Source organism: Eumetopias jubatus, unplaced genomic scaffold (assembly GCF_037043125.1).
Source record: "Eumetopias jubatus isolate StellerSeaLion01/CBP00866 unplaced genomic scaffold, mEumJub1_p1.0 scaffold_9, whole genome shotgun sequence".
NCBI classification, from domain to species: Eukaryota; Metazoa; Chordata; class Mammalia; order Carnivora; family Otariidae; genus Eumetopias; species Eumetopias jubatus.
This window is the reverse complement of record NW_028274815.1, coordinates 110,735,989-110,759,891: the sequence shown is the minus strand read 5'-3', so window position 1 is coordinate 110,759,891 and position 23,903 is coordinate 110,735,989. Positions and strand designations below refer to the sequence as shown.

The following is a 23,903-nucleotide window of genomic DNA, read 5'->3' as shown; positions in this document are numbered from 1 at the left end:
CTTAGGGTAGTGCTGATTAACTACTTGTAAGCTAGTGGGGTTGCATTCCTGGAGGTTCCTTGGCCGGTCCAGTCCAGCCATGCAGGAAAGAACACACATCTCCTGAGCATAGGTAGTTTGTGGCAAATGTCATGTAATTTGCACTTGCTGACCACCTCCAGCAGGCAGTCTCCCAGAATGAGCTGCATTCACAGTTAGATCTTCTGTGTTCCAGTGCAGCCATTTGGGTTGCAAGAAAGAGACTCATTCCAGTTACGTCAGAGGGTGGATGTTTATTGGGCAGACATGCCAGACAGGCTCCCAGGAAGAGTCTGGCAATCAGGCACTACGAGGAATGGGACCTGGGGCCAGGAAGCCCCCGGCTGCGGTTACATGGAGCTTACTCGGCCTCCAATTTCTTCCCAAGCTGTTAGCCCCTATAACAATTCCCCACTACCTCCCAGGTTTCTCAACCCAAATTCCATGCGGGCTCTTTGCACCTCCTACCATCTGCCACCAGGCTGTGAGGGGAGGCACTAGCCCGCCAAAGAACTGCCTCCTCTCAGGCACTGACATCATGGGAGCAAGTCATTCCTTCTTTGTGAGCCTCATTCCGCTTAACAGCCCCTGGCACACAAGACCGAGTGAGCCCACTTGAACACGGAGAGGGCTGTACCTAGAGCAGAAATAAGGATGCTCTCCATGCTTCCTGGGGACAGGAATGGGGGGGCCCCTCTTCTCCCAGGGGCCTGATAAAATGCCTGTTCAGGCAACCCCATTGCCTGGCATGCCCTCTCCCTAGGGAACACCAGAACATCTTGATTTCCTCGGTCTTAATGTGTGAGAGGGACTCCCTCCTCTGGGAAGCCCAGGAACAGAATGACCAGGGACACATCCTGGCCTTCAGGAGATGGGCACTAAAAATGTGGCTGGCTGGCAGCATTCTCACCAATGTCAGAAGTCTCAGGGATGAGTCCATGGTTGGGAATTCCCTGGAAATAGAATAAAAACTCTATTTCCCAGAACCCCTTGCAGCTTGAGGTGGCCATGTGACTCAACTCTAGCCAATGGGGAGTGAGTGGAAATGACCTGCAACTTCTGGGTTGTGTCCACAATGGGAATGGGTGTGCCTTCAACTTCCTCTTATTGCTGGAGGGAATGTGAACACAGTGGGGCCACCATGAACCTCACAATCAAAAGGTAACAGTTCAGGGTTGGAGAAAAATAAGATAGAAGGATCCAATATACCATAGCATACCCAGATTAGTATGGGAGAGAAAAATAAAATTACCTCATGTTGAAGTTACTGTATTTGGTCTCTTGTTAGAGCAGCCTAACTTCTATTCCAGTTACTACAGAGTGCTTTTGCCAGCCTGTGAGGATATAGGAAGCTCCTCTTCTTTTCTAATCCATCCAAAAAGTCCAGGGTGGGCTTGGAGGAAAAAGATGTGAGGGACAGTCCATTGGAAGATAAAGGGGGAGATCAGATCCGGAGAAAAGGAAAAGACAAGTAGACAACATGACCATGACTCGTTTCTCCTCAGAGTGCCCCAGGGTCATCACCCTCCTGGGTAAATTAGGGTTCACCTCCACTTGGCAAGAGGTTTGGAACCAGGTCATAGAAAATCAGATGTTGTAGAGTTGTTTCCACAGAGGTGGTCGGGATTCAATGCTGCCTTGTTCACGAGGCCCAAGTCATCACAGTTTCTGGTGACCTTCTCCTCCTGAGGGTAGACAGTGTCACAGGTCAGCCCAGGGGCAGAGCATGGGACGAGGTCCCACCTGTGGCTGCATCAGGGTCAATGAGCTTCCTGCAGAGAAAATTCTGGTTACAAGGAGGACTCTGGGAGCTGTCATTCCCTGACCTCAAACTCTGGAGGGCAGTCCCCCAGACCCCAAGCCTTGGGTGGGGGTCCCAAGGAGACTGGTGAGCCTGTACCTGGCTGGCAATGAGGCTGTGAGCCCTGACCCACACACTGGAGGATCTGCAGAAGGGGACACATCACAGGGAAGGGAAAACAGACTTTCACCCCTGCCCAGATGATGGGCAGACTCTGGAGTGGGGAAGAGAGAACCCAAAACACAGGTGGGGTTCTGTGTTCCAAGATGTGTCTTGGAAGTTGAGGTGAAACTGCTACGTTCAGAACGTCTGCCCCAGTCTCCCCACCAGCAGCTCCCACAGAGAAGCCAGCAGTCATGCTGGCCTACGGTATGCCCGAAGTGCCCGGCAAGCAAACACGTGACTGTTGGGTGCTCCATTTAGAATGTGGCTTCCCTGTCTTTCCAGGGGTCCCTGGTTCTCTGTATTCTCTCCCCAGTCTCCCCCTAGTCCCAGGGGCCATCCTATATATGAGAGCGGTCTCTAGGCGCCAGCCCCGCACGGTGGGTTAGCCGGGCATCCTGTCTGCCTGGGCCCACATGGCAGATGGATACCTGCATGGTCTCCTTCTGAGAAGTCATCTCCACCAAATTCTCACCCATGCGCAGCTTATAAAAATGCCTCCTGCAACAACAAGAGTGGACTCAGAGGGTCTCTCTCCTCCCCCTGCCTACCCCCATTCCCTCCTCCAACCCCAAGTGCTTAGCCCCAGACTGCTCACTGAACAGAGCGGTGGGAGCCTTGTGGGGAGTGGGGGACCTTATCTGTCTTCCTTCCCTCCCAGCCCTCTCTTTACACAGATGGGGTCCAGATAAAGAAAGAAAACTACAGCAAGATGGATTTAAAGGTGATTCTAGAAGCAATTCCCAAATTTGGAGCAGTGGGAGGAAGAGGGTCAGGCTAGCAAGTATGGAGCCTATACATCTGGTAAGAGAGACATGAAGGAATGTTGAGGGGAAGGGGGGAGGGCAAGGTAACCCCATCCACCCCCCCAGCTCTGAACCCACCTCCAGGTAAACCAGGCCCCCAGGCCCAACAACAGGAAGAGGAGGCCCATCAGCAGCCCCAGGACCCAGAGTAGCTTCTGGAACAGACTCAGGCGGTGCAAGGCTGGAATACAAGGGTGAGTCTCAGGGGGCAGCTATGGATCCAGGCCTCCGATGCTCCCCCAGAAGGTGAAAACTATTCTGGCCCTCACTTTATCTCAGAAGCTTTCCCATGCAACGGCGCTTCAAGCAACCAGTCTAGACTAGTCAGATAAACTGACTGCAGCAGAAAGGATTCAGGGAAGACCTCAGAAGGAAGCCTTTGGACGGGAGAGCTAGGCCTCTCTACAGAGGGTCCTGGGAGATGGACCCCACCACACACACACACACCTCTGGTTCCAAAGTAGGTAGAAGCAGACGCAGAGCCCAGGGCATTGGAGGCAAAGCACACGTATTCGCCCTGGTCACTGGGCCTCAGCTCTTCCATGTCCACCCTCAGGGCATTGGCTGTGGCCGTGACACGGATGTGTGGCTCTACAGGAGCCCTGCGGGGCTGGCTAGAGGCCACCAGCCTACTGCCGAGGTGGAGGCTCAGACTGGCTAGCGGCTCGCTGTCCACTCGGCAGTCCAGGATGCCCTGGATGCCACCCTCAGGCTCCACGAAGACCGTCATGGTGGGCATCTTGGGAGGGTCTGTGGGAACATAGAGGGGCATGATGATTGCAGAAAACCAGCGCCAATTCCTCCCCTCCCGGGCCCATGCAAGATGACTCTGCCACACTAAGGGATAGAGCCTATCCCTCCACTCCTTGATCTGTGACTTGCTCTGACCACTGGAAAGCAGAAGTGACATTATGTGAGGCCCCCCCTCAAGGGGCCTCACTGCTTCTGCCCTCCTACAAACACAGCCATGTGGGAAGCCCAGGCCAGCCCCAGCTGCCAGCCACGAGGATGCAGCCACCACCCTCCGCCATCTAGCTTCAGCTCAGCAACTGGACCACGGCAGCCACACGCGGCGAGACCACCGAAGACCTGCCCAGCTCCGCTCAGCCCGAGTTGCTGACCCCCAGAATTGTGAGCAATACAACGGCTGTTGCTTGAAGCTCCATATTTTGGAGTGGCTTGTTATTGCAGCCACGGCTGGCTGATACTGCGCAGGGATGGAGCAGGGACCCAGGCACTCTGGGTGCACTCTCTCTCCATACTCCTCACAGGGCAAGGGGGCTGATATTTTACACATGAGGAAAGCCAGGCAGGGATATACAAGGTCACACAAGCAGTCAGCGGGAGTTCTCCAACCCAGGTCTCCACCCCTGCGAAGTCTTTGCTCTTTGCAGACAGAAGAGGAGGACCTGAGGTGGGCAGGGGAGATGCGGGCAGACTGAGGCGGGGCGGGGTGGTGGGGTCCTACTCACACAGCACACGGAGCATGACTGGAGCAGAAGTTGTGGCCCCACTGGGGAGCTCAGCCTGGCAGTGGTACGCTCCGGCTTGGGCGCGGGTCACATGGGCAAAGACAAGGGTGGGCCCAGGCTCCACGTGCAGTCGCTGGCCATTCCAGAACCAAGCAAAGGTGGAGTTGCCCATGGGCCCGGGACCACCAGCGAGGTGACAGCTCAGGTTCAGCGGTGCGCCCTCAGCCACGTCCAGCCCCGGCTCGGCCACCACACGCACACCTGCAGGCCGAGGACCAGGAGGCAGTCAGGGAGCCTCTGGGTGGCATCTGGGCATCTGAGAGGCCTCGGTGCATTACAGGAAGGCCTGTTCTGATTTGGGCCACCCAAAGGTGAGATTGTGTCTCTCCCATAAGACTGAGATCTCTTGCACTGAGGACCTCCGGGACAGGGCTGTTTGTCTCTCTTAACAAACCAGGCTTTCTGATGGATGGGGCTGTGTCTTGCTCTCAAAGGGCCCCCCAAAGGTGGGGCTCCACCTCATCCCTCACACTGAGCCCCCTAAAGGTAGGGTTGTGTCTCTCTTCCCACCCCAGGCTTCCCCAGGGCAGGTCTGTGCCTCCTCTCCAGACTGGGTTCTGTGAGGATGGGGTACTGTGTCCCCTGCATCCAAGGCACCCTGCTACAGCTCCACCCTTGCAGGGACTTCTCCAAGGGTGAGGCCGTTTCTTCTCCTCAGACTGGGCACCTGCCTCCAGGGAGAGCTATTCCTCTGCCGTGAGATGGGGCAGGGCTCTAGCTAGCCATTCTGGTCAGCCAGGCCCTGTTGGGGGAGCGCCACGCCTCATATAAACACGGCCCCGCCATGCCCGAGCCTCCTCTCTGCCCCCTTCGCCCACTCACCTTCTCCCTGCAGCTGCCCTGTGGTGCTGACTGAGCCCAGGAAGTTGTGGGCCGTGCACACATAGGTGTCCTTGTCACCTGAGGGTACGTCTTGCACCTGCAGCCGCAGGGCATTGCGGGCCACCTGGACGTGGCCTGTCCCGGATGCCAGGCCGTGGACCCCAGGGCTGGTGGCCAGCACCTTGCCATCGCGGGACAGGGCCAGCTCAGCGGGTGGCTCGCTGTCCACAGTACACTGCACCACGGCCACGGAGCTGACTCTGGAGTCCCGAAACGATGACAGGACAACATCCCGGGGGGCATCTGGGGGCATGACAGCACATAGTTGGAGGCCTTGTTGGGAACCCCTGGACCATCCACGGCCTACCTGCCTGGCACTGGGGAGGCTGAAGCCTCTGGACAAAAGGTCACTTCCTTGAAGTGACACCTCGTGGGCAGATTCCCCCAGGCAGGGTTCACAGGACTCTAGGGTCTCTTTTCTCATCACCTATGTCCTTCTTTTCCCAACTGCCCATTCTGAGGTCCGCTACAGTCCTGCGTCCACCCCCACGAAGGCCCAGAAGTGCCCTCCGCCTGCTCTCAGCCTCGGCACCCCCAGCCAAGGACCCCGGCTCACAGTGGACTTGCAGGGCGGTGGGCCGGGAGCTGCGGGTGCCCTGGGCATCCTGGACCTGGCAGGAGTAGGCACCCGCGTGAGCCCGTGTGGCCACTGGGAACGAGAGGGCGGCGGCTGGCCCCTCTTGCAGCCAACGGCCATTGTGGTACCAGGCATAGAGCGCGGGTGGGCGGGCAGCAGGGTCTTCACAGGTCACTGTGACGGGGGTCCCCTCGGGCACAGCGGTGGACGGAGCCAGGGTCACCTGCACACCTGTCCCAGGGAGACCAGGGTCAGCGAGGCCCAGCCAGATACCACAGCCGCTCCCTCCTCCCCTGCTGGGCTTGGCCCCGGGCCCGGCCTCACCCTCTAGCCGCAGCTCCACGGAGGCATTGGCCTGGCCCAGAGGACTGTGGGCAGAGCAGCTGTAGAGACCCTCGTCCCTGGGCCCGGGCTCCCACAACTCCAGGCGCAGAGCGTTGGGGACAGAGGCTGTGGTCGAGGAGGCCAGGAGGCGGCCAGCGCGGCTGAGGGCCAGCTGGGCGGGTGGGCGGCTGTCCACGGTGCACAGTACCTGGGCCAACCGTCCACCGCGGCTCTCTAGGAGGTAGGTCAGGCGCAGGCTGCGGGGTGCGTCTACAGGGACACCAAAGGAAACGGTTCAGAGACCGCATCCAGGAGGCCAGTTGGCAGGTGGCATTCAAACCAGGAGGGCCCTGGCTCCCCATCCCAAGGGCCCCCCCATTGTCCAATCTGGGGCCATGCTCCTCTGCCCAGGAAGAACCTATCCCCTCTGACCCCTGACTCAGCGCTCCTTGTCCCGGGCTTCATCTGATGGATGGGGACTGAGTTCCTGGGTTGGACATCTCTGGGGCTCTGGCCATGCCCTTGATCCCTGTGGGCTGCAGTCATTCCTTTTCACCCCACCCTGCATCCAACCAAACTCACAGAGGACATCCAGAGTGACAGGTCTGGAGAGGTGGGGTGCCTGGCCCGGAGTCACCACCCCACAGCGGTAGGAGGCAGCATCCATGACTGTGACGTTGGGCAGAAGGATGGAGTGGGCACCTGGGCGTTGCTGCCCATCCCGGTACCACGTGTAGGTGAGCTGGGTCAGGTTGGCAGTCCACACGAGGCAGGTCAAGTTCACCAGCTGCCCCTCCTGCACGACGGCCCTGGGCCACACCTGCACGCTCACAGCTGGGGAGGGAGGCGGGCATGGGGACACCAGTGAGACTGTGAAGCTGTGTAAAGTAAGCCACTTGTCTCCATGAGGGAGGGAAGCCCCTCAGCCTCTGGGAGGCACAGGTGGCCCACCCCTCCAGGGGGCTCGAGGTCAAGCTTGGGAAATAGCTCACCATCTCTTAGGTGGTCCCAAGCAGAGTTCTGCATGGCCCCTGGGTGCCCTGAGCCCTCCCTGACCCTAGGGGGCACATGGGAGAATGCAAGCCTCCCTGCCCTGTGGTGCTTTCTCCTTGAACGCCCCCCTCCCTTTCTGATTAGCTTTATCCACTGGACGTCCAGGCAAACATCTGTTTCTAAAAAAGGCTCTTCCAAAAAAGCCAAGTCTGGAGTCGATTGCCCTAAAGGAGGCTGGGGACAGAGACTGTCCTTATGTTCAGCCTGCCTTCCTGTGCCTCAGGTTTCCAGAACCCTCTCCAGCCTCCTCTCTTCTCTTAAAGGAGCCACCCATGCACACACTCACACCCTCACACTGACCCTGAGCATCGAAGATGGCAGAGGCTGAGGCCTGGCCCAAGGTGCTGTTGGCCTGGCAGGTGTAGATGCCCTCATCCTCCAGCACTGCACCGTGGATCTCCAGGCGCAGCCTGCTGGGGGCCACAGCCACCTGCAGCCGGGGAGAGCTGCTTGCCAGCTCCCCTGCACCTTGTAGGGTGGAGGCCACGAGGTGGTCCCCGTGGAGCAGTCGTAGGTGGGCTGGAGGGTCACTGTTCACATGGCACAGGAGGAGGCCCAGTCGCCCAGGGCCTGTGTCCATCAGGGTGGTGAGCGTGGCCTGGCGAGGGGCATCTACAGGAGTGGGGAGTGGTCAGGGCCCCTGGTCCCTCATCTAGTGCTCTCTCATGGAGGCAGTGCCCAGGGCCAGGGCTCCCCCAGCCCCTCCTCCCACTGTGCCCTGTTTCCTTCACCCCCCAAGAAACATGGACAGGATGAAAACTTACAGGACACATGGAGGCTGACAGGGGCGGCCAGGCTCATGGTGGCTGAGCCTGGAGCCTGGGCCTGGCAATGGTAGGCCCCAGCTTGGCTCAGAGTAATGGCTGCGAAGCGGAGCGTGGCCGAGTTTGACTCCGGGAGGGGCTGGCCATCCTGATACCAGAGGTATGAGGTCCCCTCCAGGACCCCTGTGTGTACCTGGCACCTCAAGACCACGGCCTGGCCCTCCTGGACCTCAGGTGATGGTGACACCTGGACCCAGGCTCCTGCGAGGAGAAACCGAGAGCAGGTGAGGGCCCTCCCCCACCCCTCCCCCAGCCTAGGGCTGTGTGTGTGTCCACACCAGGACCCCAATCCTATGTCCTGGAGCCACAGCCCCCCTACCAGACCACCAGCAAGGGCCCCATTTCAGCTCCATGCCTCTTCCTATCCCGCTCCCAACTCCCCTGCTCTGGGTCTGTCCTGGCCTCTCTACCACCCACCAACTTGAGCTACAGTTTCGCTCTGTCAGTCCTATCTCACCCACCAGAAGGCCCAGCTTATGTGACCTCTAACCCCGTGTCAGGCACAGCGCCTGCACAAGTCAGCTCCTGACAGATGCTGGTTTGACCCCATAAAGCACTGAAATGGGAAGGGTTTAGGTCATGCTAAGGACCATTGTCCCGATAGTGAGCTGGACCCAGCATGGATGACCCAAGGCTTGGAAGCTAGCCACTCTGTGGTCTTGAGTCCTCTCCAGCTCAGCTCCACACCCAGTCTCTGAGTCATGAGAGCCCAAGAACTGGGCCTGTGTGCACCTGGGTGGCTCAGCTGTTAAGCGTCTGCCTTCGGCTCAGGTCAGGATCCCAGGGTCCTGGGATCGAGCCCAGTATCATCGGGCTCCCTGCTCAGCAGGGAGCCTGCTTCTCCCTCTCCCACTCCCTCTGCTTGTGTTCCCTCTCTCGCTGTGTCTGTCTGTCAAATAAATAAATAAAATCTTTAAAAAAAAATTCTTGTTATTTAACAAAATTGTATTACTATAAAAGAAGTTTCTGCAAGTGCTCCAAGCAAGCCAGCCACACCGGGCTATAGCCACTGCCTTTAGTGGTTGCCACAGTGATTACAGGGGAAAATATCTAGCTGGAGACCAAGGGAGGACTGCTGGCTGGCTAGAAACTCCCCTAACCACAGCTGAAAAAGACTCACATTTTTACCCAAAATCCACATGACCCAGCCCAAAGCCTGGCTAGAGCAGCCCCCAGGGCATGTGGGCCTACCCACATAGAGAACTGACACTCACCTCGGACCTGAAAGAAGAGGGAGGTATTGGTGGATCCGAGAACATTGGTGGCCTCGCAGCGGTAGCTTCCAGAGTCCCCAAGGCTCAAGTCTCGGACCTCTAGCTGCAGGGAGTTGACTGTGGCTTTGACCTGGAGGCGGCCATGGACTGGGAGCAGGGGCCCCAGGCTGGTGGCCAGGAGGCGCTCGCCATGGAACAGGGCCAGCCGGGCCACGGGCCGACTGTCCACAGTGCAGATGAACACAGCCACATGGCCCTGGCCCACGTCCAGGAGGGCTGACAGCTTTGGAGGGTCTGGGGGATCTGCAGACAGGATGGAGCTCAGGCCACCTGCCCCCTCCCCCGCCCCGTCCCCAGTCTGGCTCACCACAGTGCTACAGCCGCACTATTCGCCCCTCCCCCTCCACACACACAGCCCAGGCCTGCCCTTGCCCATGCCCAAGCCATGCTCTGCCCCCACGGCCCTCCCCCCGACACTGAGCACCCCCCTCAGCCTCCGAGTACCCAACCCTGCCCTGGCCCATCACCCACAGAGCACACTCAGGACCACCGGGGCGGAGGGCTGGGCCCCGGCCTCGACGAGGATGCGGCAGGCATAGAGGGCAGCATCCGTTCTCGCCACGGGCAGCAGCGTCACGGTCTCCAGGGGGCCCTGGGCCCACAGCGCCCCATTCCGGAACCAGGAGAAGTTGGCAGGGCCGCCGGCTCCCCGGCTCACACTGCAAGTCAGGTTGGCCCCGGTGCCCTCCAGCAGCGTGTGCGACGGGGTAATGACCAGGACGGTGGCTGGAGAGCAGACAGCACAGGCCACCTGAGACAGGCCTCACCTTGACCGCCTCCCCCCCTGGGGTGGGGGCCCAGCCTCCCAGCCTGGAGCAGGCAGGAAGGCGATGCCCCGGGGTGCTCATGGGGCAGGGGAGAAAAGCAAACTCCCACTGCCCAGTGGAGGTGGTTTCACCCGATAGACCCGCCTTGGAGCGGGGGGGTGGGGGGGTTGCGGGGTCCCGCGTACTAGCCCCTGACCCTGAGCCGCCCATTCCCCACGCTGACTCACCCTGGGCATCGAAGGTTGCAGAGGCGGAGGCGTTGCCCAGGGCATTGCTGGCCTCACACAGATACACACCCTCATCCTCCAGCACCGGGTCACCAATTTCCACACGCAGCAGGTTGGGGGCTCTGGTGACCTTTAGGCGCTGGGAGCAGCCCCCACAGCCCAATGGCAGGGAAGAGGCCACAACATGGTCCCCGTGGAGCAGCCGCAGCTGGGCTGGGGGGTTGCTGTCCACGCGGCACAAGAGGAGCCCTTGACGTCTAACCCCATCTCCGACAGCATCGGGCTCCAGCTGGGCAGTGAACCTGGGCAGGCGTGGGGCATCTGTAGGGAGGAAGAGCATCGGCGTTCATCCCGTGGCCTCCACCAGGTTTCTTCCGGTCCACTCAAAGCTGGCTAGGTTCCCACAACACACCAAACAAAGGCATGTGCTCAGAATTGCCCTAAACAGCTGTGTAGGTTGTGCACCGCACAAGGACAACCAAACCAAGGTAGGAGGAATTCAGCCCGTGCCCCTGTGCTCAACTGTGCTCTAGTGCTATACTGAGTCCTCCCAGAGGAAGGAATGCCATTTTCTAGCTTGCACAAGGGCATCGGATGGGCTAGTGTAACATCGCGTGCTTCTGACACACTGAGGGTTAGCCCCTCAGGCTGATATGGAGCATCCACCCTTGACAGGACACAGTCCCTGTGCTGAGAGGCTCTGCCTTCGTGGCTGTGGGAGCCTGTGAGGGCACAGCCGACGGGCGTGTACCCATATATGGGAGTATGGTGTCCTAGGGCCCTGCTCAGGACAGAGCTTGGACATGGCGCCCGTGGTGCATTTGACGCTAGAAGCAGAGGGCCCTAAACGGGCTGGGGTTGGGGGATGGGATGTGGGGAGGCAGAGAAAGTCCCCGGCTTGTTCCCCACATTTCAGCCCTGGGCCGACAGCTCTCTGGTGCCTTCCTGACCTAGACCCCGGGGCAGGGCAGTGGTAGGAGGGCCCGAGGGAGGTGGAGGCGGCTGGTGGGCTCCAGTGGACTGACCCTCCCCACGGCGGGCAGGGCCTGGTGGGATGACTACTCACAGAGCACAGTGAGGATGGCAGGTGAGGAGGGGCCACTGGCACTGTGGCCATCCTTGGCCTGACAGTAGTAAGAGCCAGCATCAGTGCTGGAGGCCGCCGAGAGCTGAAGGCTGCTGCTGGAACCCTCGAGAAGCAGGGCTCCGTTCTGGTACCAGGAGAAGCGGATGTCGGGCGACGGGCTCAGACCGCTCCTGCAGCTCAGTGTTACCCCTTGCCCTTCTACCACCTCTGCTGCGGGGCTGATGAGGAGGTGGGCCACTGGCAGAAGAAGGAGTAGGGGAGGCTCAGGTCCCTTGCACACTGGCAGTGCCGTGCCACCAGCTGCAGGAAGACCTCCAGGGTTCTCCTCTCCCCACATGACTGTAGGTAGGTCTAGACTCCATGGCATCATCTCCATGAACCCCTTGATAATCAGGAGGATTTGTCCTTGAATGCCAGTTCTGATCTATTGGTAGTAGCTGGCTGCAGCATGGCGGAGAAGGATTGTGAGCCAGAGCTCAGGCTTCCATCGAAAACCTGGCTCGATTGATTAGCTCTGTCAGCCACGGCCTCAGAAGGAGGAAATGGCAGCACGTGCACCGAGGTATGGATGATGGTGCTTTTCTATTCTTCCTCCTGCATCTGAATCCTAGCGCACAGCCTGCCCCAAACGTTTGGTAAATAAAAAACAAATGGATATGAAGGACCCTTCAAGTTCAGAGTCAGAATGTGTACGAAAGGAATAATGCAACCTGCCATGTTTCCCTTTTGCCTTGACTTCAGGAATCTCCCAGGTCAGGCTGACTGTATAGCCCAGATCTTTGATGTGATTTTTTTTTTTTTTTTTTTTTTTTTTTTTTTACCAACCGGCTTGTTCATCCCCTCAGCCAAGTCCTCCGGACTCCTGGGAGGAAGGCCAGAGCAAGCGTCCTTCTCAGGGTCCCTTCACCGGCCCCTTGTGCCAGTCTCACCTTTGGCATGGAAGTCCAAGGTAGATGATGAATTCCCAAGGGTGTTGGTGGCTGAACATGTGTATTCCCCACTGTCAGCCGGCCCCAGGTCTCGGATCTCCAGGTTCAGGGAGTTGGGGGTGGAGAAGACACTGAAGCGTGAGCTGTGGTCACCCTCCCCGGGGGTGGAGGCCAGGATGAGACCATTGTGTGACAGCACCAGGGTGGCCAGAGGCTCGCTGATCACCGAGCAGTGGAGGATGCCCACCAGCCCCTCCTGTGTCTCCAGGAAGGCAGTTAGGTCCGGGACAAGGGGCGGGTCTGTATGGAGATGAGGAGGTGCCGGTCACCCTCAGACAGGGGCAGTCCCGGATCCCCCTTTATAGGCTATGACCTTGCACCTCCTTTGTTCCACAATGCCCCGCCCGTGAAGGGAGCAAGCCCAGAGCTCCTGAGGGCTGGTTGAATACCCTTATCCCTGAGTGGGGCAAATCACTTTGTCTTCTCAGTCAATAGCTGTGGCAACCCTGTGAGTGGGGGTCAGGGGCCCCACTTTGAAGATGGGAAAACTGGTGAGACACCTGGCAGTGGACAGCACCTCATCCAAGGGATCAGGGTGAAAAACTACCAGCGATGGGACAGACTGACATCATGTGCCTCCTGCTGGGACGTGGCAAGATGGACACAGCCTCACACCCACGCGGCTGCTGTCCAAGTGTGCAGGCTCAGTCTACGCAAATCAGACAAACGCAAACGGAGGGACACCCGCACAACTGGCCTGTACTCTTCACGTTTCAATGTCAAAAAAGACAAGGAAAGGGGTGCCTCGGTGGTTCAGTCGGTTAAGCATCTGCCTTCGGCTCAGGTCATGATCCCAGGGTCCTGGGATCGAGCCCCGTGTTGGGCTCCCTGCTCAGCGGGGAGCCTGCTTCTCCCTCTCCCTCTGCCACTTCCCCTGCTTGTGCTCTCTCTCCCTCTCAAATGAATAAATAAAATAAAAAAAAAAAAAACCACAAGGAAAGACTGAGGAACTGTCTCAGATTAAAGGAGAATAAAAAGAAGTGACAAATGAATGCAATGCAGGATCGTGGCTTGGATCCTGGTTTTGGTTCAGGTCATGATCTCACAGTTGTGGGACTGAGCCCGGCGTCCGCTCCGTGCTCAGTGGGGAGTCTGCTTCAGATTCTCTCTCTCTCCCTCTCCCTCTGCCCCTACCTGCTCTCTCTCTCAATCAAATGAATAAATAAAATCTTAAAGAGAGAGAGAGAGAGACTAACTTCTGTATGATTCCAACTATTTGACATTCTGGAAAGGGCAAAGTATTTTTGCCCGTCGTTGCCAGACACTCAACAGATAAGTAAGTGTAGGACAGGGGATTTGGGGGGCAGTGAGACTCTTCTGTATGATACTGTAATGATGAATACATGATATTATGTAGTTTTCAAAACCTATAGATATACAACACAAGGAGTGAACCTTAAACTAGGGCCTTTAGTTAATGTATCAATGTTGGTTCAGTAATTGTAACAAATACACAACACTAATCCAAGATGTTAATACAGGGGAAACTGTGCAAGGAAAGCATGCATGGGAACTCTATACTATCTGCTCAATATTTTTATAAATTTAAAACTATTTTTAAAAAATGAAATCTATTGGGTGGCTCAGTTGGTTAAGCATCCAACTCTTGATTTCAGCTCAAGTCATGATCTCAGGGTGGTGAAACCAAGCCCCTCGTCAGGTTCACATGCTGGGCCTACTTAAGATTTTCTCTCTCCCTGTCTCCTTCTGCCCCGCCCCCATGCACACATGCTCTCTCTTTCTGTCTCTAAAAAATAATAATAAATAAAGACAGAGAGCAAATATATCAAACTGTTAACAAGTGAAGAATCTAGGTTAAAGGTATATGGTAATTCTTTGTATTCTTCTTGCAACTTTTTGTAAGTTTAACTTGTTCAAAATGAAAAGTAGTCTAAAATAGGAGGAAATTGAGGGGTGCCTGGGTGGCTGAGTCGCTTAAGCAGCTGCCTTCGGCTCAGGTCATGATCCCAGGGTCCTGGGATCGAGTTCCGCATCGGGCTCCCTGCTCGGCAAGGAGCCTGCTTCTCCCTCTCCCTCTGCTTGCCTCTCTGCCTACTTGTGCTCTCTATCTCTCTGTCAAATAAATAAAATCTTAAAAAAAAATCTTAAAATAGGAGGAAATTGAGGCCCAGGGAGGTCAAAGCTTGCCCGGAGTTGCAGAGCTGGGATGTGAGCTCAGAGCCCATCAGGCCCAGGCTGCTAACCCTCCTGTGGGGGCCCCACCCTCTGACCAGGCTCCGGCAGCATCCAGCGCCCCCTGCCCTGGCCACTTACGGCTGACCACCACGCTGACGGGGCCGGAGCGCTCTCTGCCGTAGGCGTTCTGCACCTCGCAGACGTAGAAGCCGGTATCGGCCCTGGTGGCCGAGGGCAGCTGTAGGGTGTGACTGTGGGCATCCTCCAGCAAGACGTGGTTCTTGTACCAGTGGTAGTGCAGCTCACTGGGCGCTTCTTTGGGCGTGTTGCAGGTCAGTGTCACCGTCTGGTTCTCCAGGATGCGGCCTGCTGGGCTCACCTGGACCTCAGCCACTGTGGGGGCAGCAGAGGGCCACTGGGGCATACCTAGCCGACTTCCAGTGCACTGGGGTTATAGCCAATCAGCCTAAATCCCTGCATGCTCTGTATCAGGCCCCTTCCGGACGGGCGCCGCATCTCTTTGTCCTGTTTACTGGGCTTCTTATGACAGCCCACCCTGCCGGGGAGGTTTGTCTTCTATTTGAGGCAGGGCTAGGACTCCACACCCACGTCCCAGAAGGCACCTTGGCCTGGCTCCCTTCAGCAACAGTGGCCTGGACCCCTCCCCACCCTCTGGTCAAGACCCAGGCTCCCCGAGGACTCACTGAAGATGTGGAGGCTGATGGGGGGCGAGACCGAAGAGCCCACGCCATTCCCAGCCTGGCAGGTGTAGACACCAGCATCGCCCCAGGTTGCCTGGGCCAACCTCAGCATACGACCCTGGACTTGGAGCTGTGTCCCGTCCTTGACCCAGTACACAGAATTGACCTCAGGGTAGCTGCTGTTCACCTGGCAGGTGAGTACGACCAGATCACCTGGAAGGATGTTCCGCCCTGAGGGGCTAAAAAGGATCTCCACTCCCCTGGGGGCATCTGCAAGGCATGATGGGGGACATCAGGGGAGGGGCCCAGGGAGGGCAGTGGTACACATCTCTCCTCTTTCAACACTCTGCCCTAAGGAAGTCCACCCAGGTAATCATCAGGCCCGTCACTTCCCCGGTCAGGACAGGCACTACCCCCCACCTCTCGAGGAGGTCCTGGTTCCTTCCTTCTCCACTGAGGGCCTGATAATGCAGTGCTTGGCCTAGCATCCAGCCTAATGCCGCCTTCTATGGCTTTCTGCCTCGTGACACCGGCCATCGCCCTCTGCTCTATTTGGGAATCATGAGCACCATCCTGCCTGCTTAGGTGGCTTGTGGTAGTTGTTGGCAAGGAACCAAACACTTCATGGAGGGGGCCAAAGGCAGAGTCAAATGAGCTCTGAGAATGGTTAGCCCATTTGTGAGGAAGGTGCATACAGAACACCTGCATTTCTAGAAATCTTGTTCCAAAGACTCTGGCTATGTAAATAGGCTCATAAAAGCTAATATTTTCAAGTGCTTCATCTAGGTAAATATGAAAATAAGAGAAGATACTATTTTAGAGTGCTCAGTATGTGCCAAGCACTCCTTCAATTTCCATAATAGTTCCTCAAGACCTACGAGTCTCCTTAGCAGAGGAAGACATGATGGGCAAGTAACTTGCCCAACAAGCAAGTGGTAGATCCAGGCAGCCTGATGCCTGTGAACAACAGTTGCTCTAGAACAGGCTGCCATGTTTTACTGTGATGTGAAGTTGCATAATCAAGTAGAAACTCAGGCTTCCTTCCACCTCCTCTTTGTCATGATCACCATGAGTAGCCTTAAGCGGGAAAGGGGTGAACCCTCCTCCTCCCACACACAGCAGGCTCCAGAGCTGGGCTAAGTCCCAGGGGCCTCACTCCCTGGCCCCCAGGTCTCTGGCTCTTTGTGTCTCCCCTTCTCTGCCCAACCTGGCCTCAGGGACGAGAGGTAGAAGTGAGCCATTAAATGTGGCTTTTAGGGCTTTGCAGTGTCGCTCCCCGGCCTGACCCTGGAGGTCCAAGTGTGCCTGGCTCTGCCTCAGGGGCGAGGGCTCTGTTTCTACAGGCTGCAGAAGAGACTGCTCTCCGCTGGGGAGCCACGGATGTGTGCTCAGTCCCAAGGGTGAGGCCCCCAGCACACTCACACTGAACTTGGAGGCGAATCTCGCCCTGAGTCTTTTGCTTGGCCACTGAGAGTTCGCAGTGCAGGGTCCGGCCGTGGTCCTGCCAGGACAGGGCCATGTGGAGGGTCCCCAGGTGGCTGATGCCTGTGGGCCTGAGATTCTGGAAGCTGGAGGTGACTGAGCGCTTTGGGTCTTGGCCTTGCCACTGCAGGCTAACGTGCTCTTCTGGGCACGCATAGGGAGTGGAGCAGTTGAAGGAGGCCTCCATGCCCTCGTGAAGGTCCGCCAGCGAGTCAATGGTGGGAGTCTCAGGCATCTCTGAAGACAAAGACCAGAGGCTCAGGACTCCCCTTCACCACACATGAGGCCTCCTGCCCTAGAGAGCCCAGCTGAGGGGTGAGACCTGGGCAGGGTCCTTCAAGAGGAAGGAGAGACTGCTTTCTACCCCCAGCCCCACTTAGGGTGAATGCAAAGGAGATGCAGGGCTGAGGCTCGGCCGGGACAGGGGTTGGGCTGAGGACTGGGGCTGTGAGCCAGTGGGGCCAGGAGCAGCTTGGGAGACCCTTCCAGGCAGTAGCCAGCTCACCCTGCCCCTCACCTGTCACTGTGACCAGAGTGCCTTTGACATCTGACCAGCGGTTGCCTTCGTTAATCTCAAAACGGAAGTTGTAGGACCCCGAATCCTCAGGCTGCAGTTCCTTCAGCAGCAGGCTGCACATCTTGTGCTCTGTGCGCCCCAAGAACTGGGCACGGCCACGAAAGTGTGTCTCCACCAGCTCTGGGTTTCCCGAGTGGCTTACCACCTGCCGCTTGCCTGAGTAGTCATAGTACCAGATGGCTGTGATGCCATGGGTCACTTCCACGTCAGCTGGGAAGCTGAAGACACAGGGGATGATGAGGCAGGACCCCTTCACGCCCTTCACATCCTGGGGACTGGAGACACTCCATGAGGACAGGCCTAAGGGTGAGGCGAGACAGAGAGGAGAGTGATGAAGACCTGGTATCACGGCAGAGCCCTCGGATCTGCCTCCAGATGAGCCCCCCAAGCCCTGCACTGCCCCCAGCAAGGCACCCCTGGAGCAGCCCCTTGGGGGGCCCCTCCCAGCCACTGCCTCCCTGAGCCCTCCTTTGACCTCAGGGGACAAACCTGTGACCAGGCCAAGTCCAGTCTGCCTGGGGCCAATGGAGGGCTGGACTCCCCGAGGCCAGGCCCTGCGAGATGGGTGAGGCCGGCGTAGCTTACCTGTTGAGATGGCTAGGACCAGCTGGAGAAGCCAGAACAGGAAATCCATAGCAGGCTTTATGCTGGTTCTGGTGCCTAAGAAGGTGATGTACACCTTGTGCGCTGGTTGGGTAAAGAAGGGCCTCCCAGGGCACCTCAGGGTACCTCAGTCTCAGAGTCTGCTGAGAGTCCAGCCCTGGGTCCCCACATGCTCTGCTGGCCCACCCAAGGACTCCTAGTGCAGCCAGCAGCAGGGAGACGGGAGCCCACGTTCCCAGCAGGGACTGCACCCAGCAATACCTTCCCATGGTGTCATGCCCCAGAAAGCCCTCTGTGTGTCTCTCAGCCCCACCCCAAGTTCTGCTTTCCCAGCCCCTCAAGGACACTCCTTGAGAGCAGATGAACATCTGTTTCTCCCTTTCCTCCCACTTCCCCACCTCTTCCCCACCACCCAACCCAACAAGAACTAGAGCCCAGAGAGGCCCAGCGACTCACTCCAAGACACCCAGAAAGGATAATAACTTAAAACTTGTCTCCTCACCACCAGCCTTACCAGCGGTAGGCCATAGTGGGGCTTGACTGAACCCTGACCAAAGTGCTGCCTTTAAGAGCTACTTACACCCTTGAAAGGTCCTAATTCCTACTCCCAGTTCTGCCCCCATTCCCTGCTCCCCACACACACAGCCTGTGGCCAGTCCCATCTACCCATGGGCTCTCCAGTTGACCAGCTCTGCCCCCACCACAAATGATCTTTGCCTGCTGAAACCTTATTCAGTCTTCAAGGTGCAGCTTGAAGGTGGTTTCTAGCTGAAACTTCCCCTGTGGCGTCCCTGGAGCCACTCCACAGCCATCTCTGTGCTTGCCTTGTCCTTGGCAGCTTGTGACCCCCGTTTCTCAGGAGCTGGGACTGAGGACATGTGCCCTGAAGCAATACAGAGCCCCCCAGGCCTTGCAGTAGTGAGCAAGAGAGAGGTGTGGTCCTTGGGGGTCTGGAGTTGGTGGCAAGGCAAGTCTGGGCAGGGGACACAAGCCCTGCACAACACATATCCCACAAACATGAGTTAAATGCCTACTGTATACCATGTACAAGAAGGTGGGCTCTCTGCCATTGAGGGGCCCTGCTGGAGATGAGGCTCTAAGGAGTGCCACAGATATGAATCCGAGGGGGAGAAATGCCAGAAACACATATAACTAAAATTATAAAACTGTTAGAAGAAAACATGGGTGAAAATCTCCATGACCTAGGATCAGGCAATGACTTCTCAAGTATGACACCAAAAGCACAGCAACAAAAGGAAAAAAAATAGATAAATTGGACTTGATCAAAATTTTAAGCTTTGGTACACATCGAAGGACACTATCAAGAGAGTGAAAAGACAACCCATAGAATGGGAGAAAATATTTGAAAATCATCTATCTGATAAGGGATTGATATCTAGAATATATAAAGAACTCCTACAACCCAACAAGAACATGAACAAAAAACCCCAAACAACCCAAATTCAGAAAGTGGGGTAAGCACTTCAATACACACTTCTCCGAAGATGGTATACAAGTGGCCAATAAGCCCATAAAAAGATGCTCAACATCATGAATTATTAGGGAAATGCAAATTAAAACCACAATCAGCTACCACTTCATACCCATCAGAATGACTATTAACAAAAAAAAAAACCCAGAAAATAATAAATGTTGATGAGGACGTGGAGAAATGGGAAGCCCCGTGCACCGCTGGTGGGAATGTAAAATGGCACAGCCCCTGTGGAAAATAGCTTGGGGGTTCCTCAAAAGTCAGACATAGGGACACCTGGGTGGCAGAGTCGGTGACGTGTCTGCCTTTGGCTCAGGTCATGATCCCAGGGTCCTGGGATCGAGCCCCTCCTTGGGCTCCCTGCTCAGCAGGGAGTCTGCTTCTCCCTCTCCCTCTGCCCCTCCCCACCACTCATGTGCGCTTTCTTTCTCTCTCTCAAATAAAAAAAATACATATATTTGAAAAAACAACAAACAAACAAACACCCATGTTGCCAACTTTTCAATTCTCCCTTGTCCTAAACGCTGACTTGGCAGAGTGAAGGGGCAGGCACGAGGAGGCTGGGAGTGAGGACAGGAAACTCATGACATCTCCCAGCCCACAGCCCACCAGCCACGGGAATGGGGCCCAACTGATTCTGGGGGCTACCAGGGGGCACACCTGGGGAGGGGCTGAGCAGGCACCCAGGGCCTGCATGGGATCTGAATGGTCCGTTAGGATGACAGTACTTCGCCAAGTGTGAAGGGAGAAGGAACGTCCTTGCAGGGAACGGGGCAAAGGCAAAGGCGGGGAAAGGCCAGGAAGAGCACTGTTTCTCAGGGGACCCAGCAGACAGCTCTGGTCATTTGCTGAGGCCCAGTGGCTCATCCCCAGTTCTTTGAGTGGCTCTAGGCCTGCTCCTCTCCCGGGAGGGTGGACCCACAGCCTCTATGCCTGGTCCTTGGCCACAGGAGAGGCTCATGCTGGCCCAGGCTGGAGCTATGGCCCGGATGTTGGGCTGAAAGGCAGCCCTGGGCATGTTTGGGGCAGGTGGGTAACAAGGTCAGCTCTGCTATAGCAGGGACATCAGGAAGATAGTGGCATGTCGGCCCCAGTGCCCCTGCTGTACCCATTTGGGGCCATGAAAAGGACAATGCTGAAACCACAGAAGGAATGGTGGGATTTTAGACCTACTGACCCCAGAATGGAGCAAAGATTATTGAAACATGCGAGAGGACCCTTTCTAGAACCATCCCAAATCACGTCATGTAGATGTCACTTACACTTAACCCAAGAGGTCACTTACACTGACCCAAGAGGTCAGTTCCACCAGCGTCCATCTCATTGACTCAACCTGTTCCACCCCAAAGACCACCCTCATCCTAGAGAACTTTCCTGGAAAAAAGAAGGGGCAAGACAGACCCCAGAAAGGAAGACACTTGTCCCTATTTAAAAACCTCAGGGCTACGGGGTAGGTGATCCTAGGGCGTGGATTGAGCTTGGTGTACTGGTGTGCGCCCTGCGCCCCCTGGTGGTAAAAGGGTGATTTCCCAGTCCTGGGAAAGAGGGTGGGTGTCCTGGGGGACCGGAGCCCCAAATCCTGGAAATAACCCCTTCCTTAGGCAATGACCTTCTGGGAGAGGATTGCTCCCCAGACCTCAGAAAGTTCCTGAGGCTCATCTCTGTATCTCCAAGTCTTGGGTGCCCTGAAGTTAGGGTTTAAATCCCCCACTCCCAGAATTGGTATATGTTGCTTCAGGGTGGGGCTGGGGTGGCCTGGCACGCAGTGGATGCCTGTGTCTGCTGCCTGTGGAGAATAAGTGGGCGGGTAAAGTCTATGTGAGACCAAGTGTCCCATGATAACTGGGGAGGGCTTGCTGAAACCTGACCTCTGATCCCAGAGACCAGTCTGGCCTGGGGAAGGAAGGACCGAGGTAGTTTCACTATAGACAGCTATGCAGGGTTCAGTTTCTGTTTCCTAGTACCAGGGCTTCCCCCCCAACTTCCCTATCCAGCAGCAGAAGGAGGGAAATCAGGGGACCCAGCCATCTGGAGTGCTCTGCCCCACAGATAGAAAATCAGGGTACAGGCAGGCAAGTCCAGAGTGTATCATCTTCATAATAGTGGAAAACCCCAAACAGAAGCCAAATGTTTCACCTGAAAAGCCATACAGCCCATAAATGAAGTCGACTAGCTTTGAAATGGGCAGTAGAGATTTCACACCTCGTTTTTTCAGGTGTAAAATGGGTAGAGCCCATTGTGGGCTCTAATGGCTGTAATGGGGTAGAGCCCAAGCGCCCTGCTCCCCAGGTTGTGCTAGGCGGTGCTGGGGATCCTGCTGGGAAGAGGAAGTGGTGATGAAGGGAGTGAGCGGGACTGGGCTCCTGCGAGGTCGGGTTGAGGGGTAGGCGGCAGCTGGGTGAGCGTGAAGGTGAATCTCAACGCAATGTGGGATGGAATTGGGTGGATGCGGAGGGGAGAGTGATGGGTTGGGAGAGGATGAAGGTCGGGGTTGAGGCTGCATGAAGATGACAGAAATGTTTGGGGTGTCACTGAGAGTAGGGAGGGCTGGAAGGTGTGAGGACTGGGATGGGGATGTGGGTTGGGGAAGATTTGGGGGTGTGGAAGAGTTCTGGTAATGACTGCAGCTTTGATTAGTGCCTAGGGCTTGGGTTGGTCTGGGGTCCAGCACCCACCCCCAACGCCCCCCAGCAAATCTCAGCCAGCCCCTCTCCCAGCCCCCCTCTCACGCTCTGGAAATGGGAGTACCTGCTCCGCAGGGGGAGGGGCTGCAGGGCTGGTGAACCGCAGGAAGAACAGGAAGGAGGGCCAGGTGCTCGTGCTGCTGGTGGTGCTGGTGGCTTCCCAGGGTTCTGCCACCCCAAGAGAGAAGGTCCAGCCTCAGAGGCTGCTTCCTCTTTTCCCAAAGCCTCAGCCTGGAGGCTGGTCAGGGAGGCAGCTGCAGGCCTTGCATAATACCAAGACAGGAAAGGCTTCCTAGGCAGGGGCAGGGCCCCCAGGAAGGCCCTTCAGGACTCGAGCAAGCAGAAGTGGGATCTGGGGCCACACTGGAGTGTCCTCTCAGGCACAGTGAAATGGGGGGGGGTCCTGCTTACAAGCCATGTCCATTCTCCTCTTCTTTGTGGCCACTGGCCTTTTTAGGGAGTCCGAGAGAGGAGGAAGGGAACTTTCTACCCATGGTCCTCCTGACAACAGGGAAGGAGACAAGCCCAGCCTGGGGTGAGGGAGCATTACAGGGCACCCAGATGCAAGTATTGATTCTCCAAGCCCTGTGGGAGCCTCTCAGTATCCCCCTGCTAGCAGGATTCTCTGAGAAGAACCCCCTAAGAAGCAGGCCCTAGTCGTGGGGGACACAGGGCCCCCAACCTCCAGGATACTCCTCAGGCTGGAACAGCATCCCTGGTTCCCTCTCCCTTCCTCACTGTCTGTCCTACACCCCCACTACCCCTCCATGTGATTTCAGCATCCCCCAACCCCCACTGAGGCAGAAAAAGAAAACCCCCACCACGGCTAGTTACTATTTTTTTATTGGTGCCCATTTTATTGATGGCCTACTATGTGCCAGTCACTCGCAATATGGAGCAGAGTGTTAACTGTTCCAAGCAATGCCGGATACAAGTGACAACACATTTCTCATCTCACAACTCAAACTTGACTCCACTCAGCCCCTACCTATCTGTGGCAGGCCCCCTGTACCCTGTCGGCAAACCCGCATGTACAGATCAACAAGGACATGAAACCCTGAATCAGGATGAACATGAACCAGGACCCCAGGCCACAGTGGCCCAAAGCAACTGTCTCCTGGCATTCCGCCCTGAAATCCTCAAGCCCCAGAGAACTTAGGGCTCTGTCACTCACTCTGGTTTCTTTGCAGCCCCTGTATCTCTCCTAAACTTGGGTCATTTCCTCTTTTGACCAAAACACAGTGGGTTCATCCATTGCTTCTTCCTCCAACCCCAACATGAGGTTGATTTAGCTCTAGGTCTATGCAGCTGATTCCAACTGTATGACATTCTGGACAAGACCAAACTAGGAAGACAGTAAAAAGGTCACTGTTACCAGAGGTTAGTGGGGAAGAAAGTATGAATAGGTGGAGCACAGAGGATTTTTTAGGGCAGTGAAACTGTTCTGTATGGTACCATAATGACGCATGCATGTCATTATACACCTGCCCAAATCCACAGAATGTACAAAACTGAGTGAACTCCAACATCAACTGTGGACTTCAGGTGAGTATAATGTGTCCGTGTAGGTTCATCAGTTACAATAAATTGGCGGGGGATGTTGATAACCGGGGGAAGCTATGCATGTTGGGGGGGCGGGCATAGAGGGCATATGGGAAATCTGTGTATCTTCCCCACATTGTGATGCGAACCTAAAACTGTTCTTAAAAAAAAAGAAAAGAAAAAGAAAATAATAGAAAGGACAAAGCTCATTCCATTAGCTCCAGCCGCTGGAGCGAGAGAGAGCTCAGAAATTCTCTCAAGAATTTGGGCCATAACTGGTAGGCATGCAACTTCAGCATCCACTTTCCATCACCTGAAACCAATGCCGGCTCACGCCCTTGATCTGGGCAACTGACGTTTCAG

General features: G+C 56.4%; 1 protein-coding gene across 4 annotated transcripts; it reads right to left on the bottom strand.

The window, feature by feature from the left end:
- Positions 1-252: 252 nt before the first annotated feature.
- On the bottom strand, positions 253-22,145 carry SIGLEC1 (sialic acid binding Ig like lectin 1). 4 transcript variants are annotated; one of them, XR_015768987.1, is made up of 23 exons: positions 22,063-22,145; positions 17,805-17,879; positions 17,160-17,519; positions 16,583-16,879; positions 15,164-15,430; positions 14,598-14,852; positions 12,264-12,563; positions 11,314-11,571; positions 10,248-10,568; positions 9,725-9,979; positions 9,194-9,496; positions 7,920-8,180; positions 7,456-7,767; positions 6,685-6,936; positions 6,103-6,372; positions 5,758-6,009; positions 5,142-5,444; positions 4,260-4,520; positions 3,235-3,537; positions 2,866-2,968; positions 2,413-2,482; positions 1,271-1,703; positions 253-971 (listed from the first exon to the last, which is right to left on the bottom strand). XR_015768987.1 is itself a non-coding variant. In XM_028118675.2 (22 exons), exons 2-22 carry the CDS (start codon positions 17,851-17,853, stop codon positions 1,596-1,598), a joined length of 5,160 nt encoding a protein of 1,719 aa, XP_027974476.1. In that variant the 5' UTR covers positions 17,854-17,879; positions 22,063-22,145; the 3' UTR covers positions 253-1,595. The 4 variants fall into 4 exon arrangements, 3 of the variants coding, with proteins under 3 accessions (XP_027974476.1, XP_027974475.1, XP_087882846.1); XM_028118675.2 differs by having other exon boundaries at positions 253-1,703; XM_028118674.2 differs by lacking the exon at positions 253-971 and having other exon boundaries at positions 1,613-1,790.
- Between the last annotated feature and the right edge of the window lie 1,758 nt (positions 22,146-23,903).

Bases quoted from the DNA above. Each gene is read 5' to 3' on its own strand.
- SIGLEC1 (XM_028118675.2), bottom strand. From the start codon at position 17,853: ATGGATTTCCTGTTCTGGCTTCTCCAGCTGGTCCTAGCCATCTCAACA. The intron at 4,521-5,141 runs GTGAGTGGGCGA...CTCGGCCTGCAG, and splicing joins AGGGCAGCTGCAGGGAGAAG to GTGTGCGTGTGGTGGCCGAG. The intron at 2,969-3,234 runs GTGTGTGTGTGT...CTTGTATTCCAG, and splicing joins TACCTACTTTGGAACCAGAG to CCTTGCACCGCCTGAGTCTG.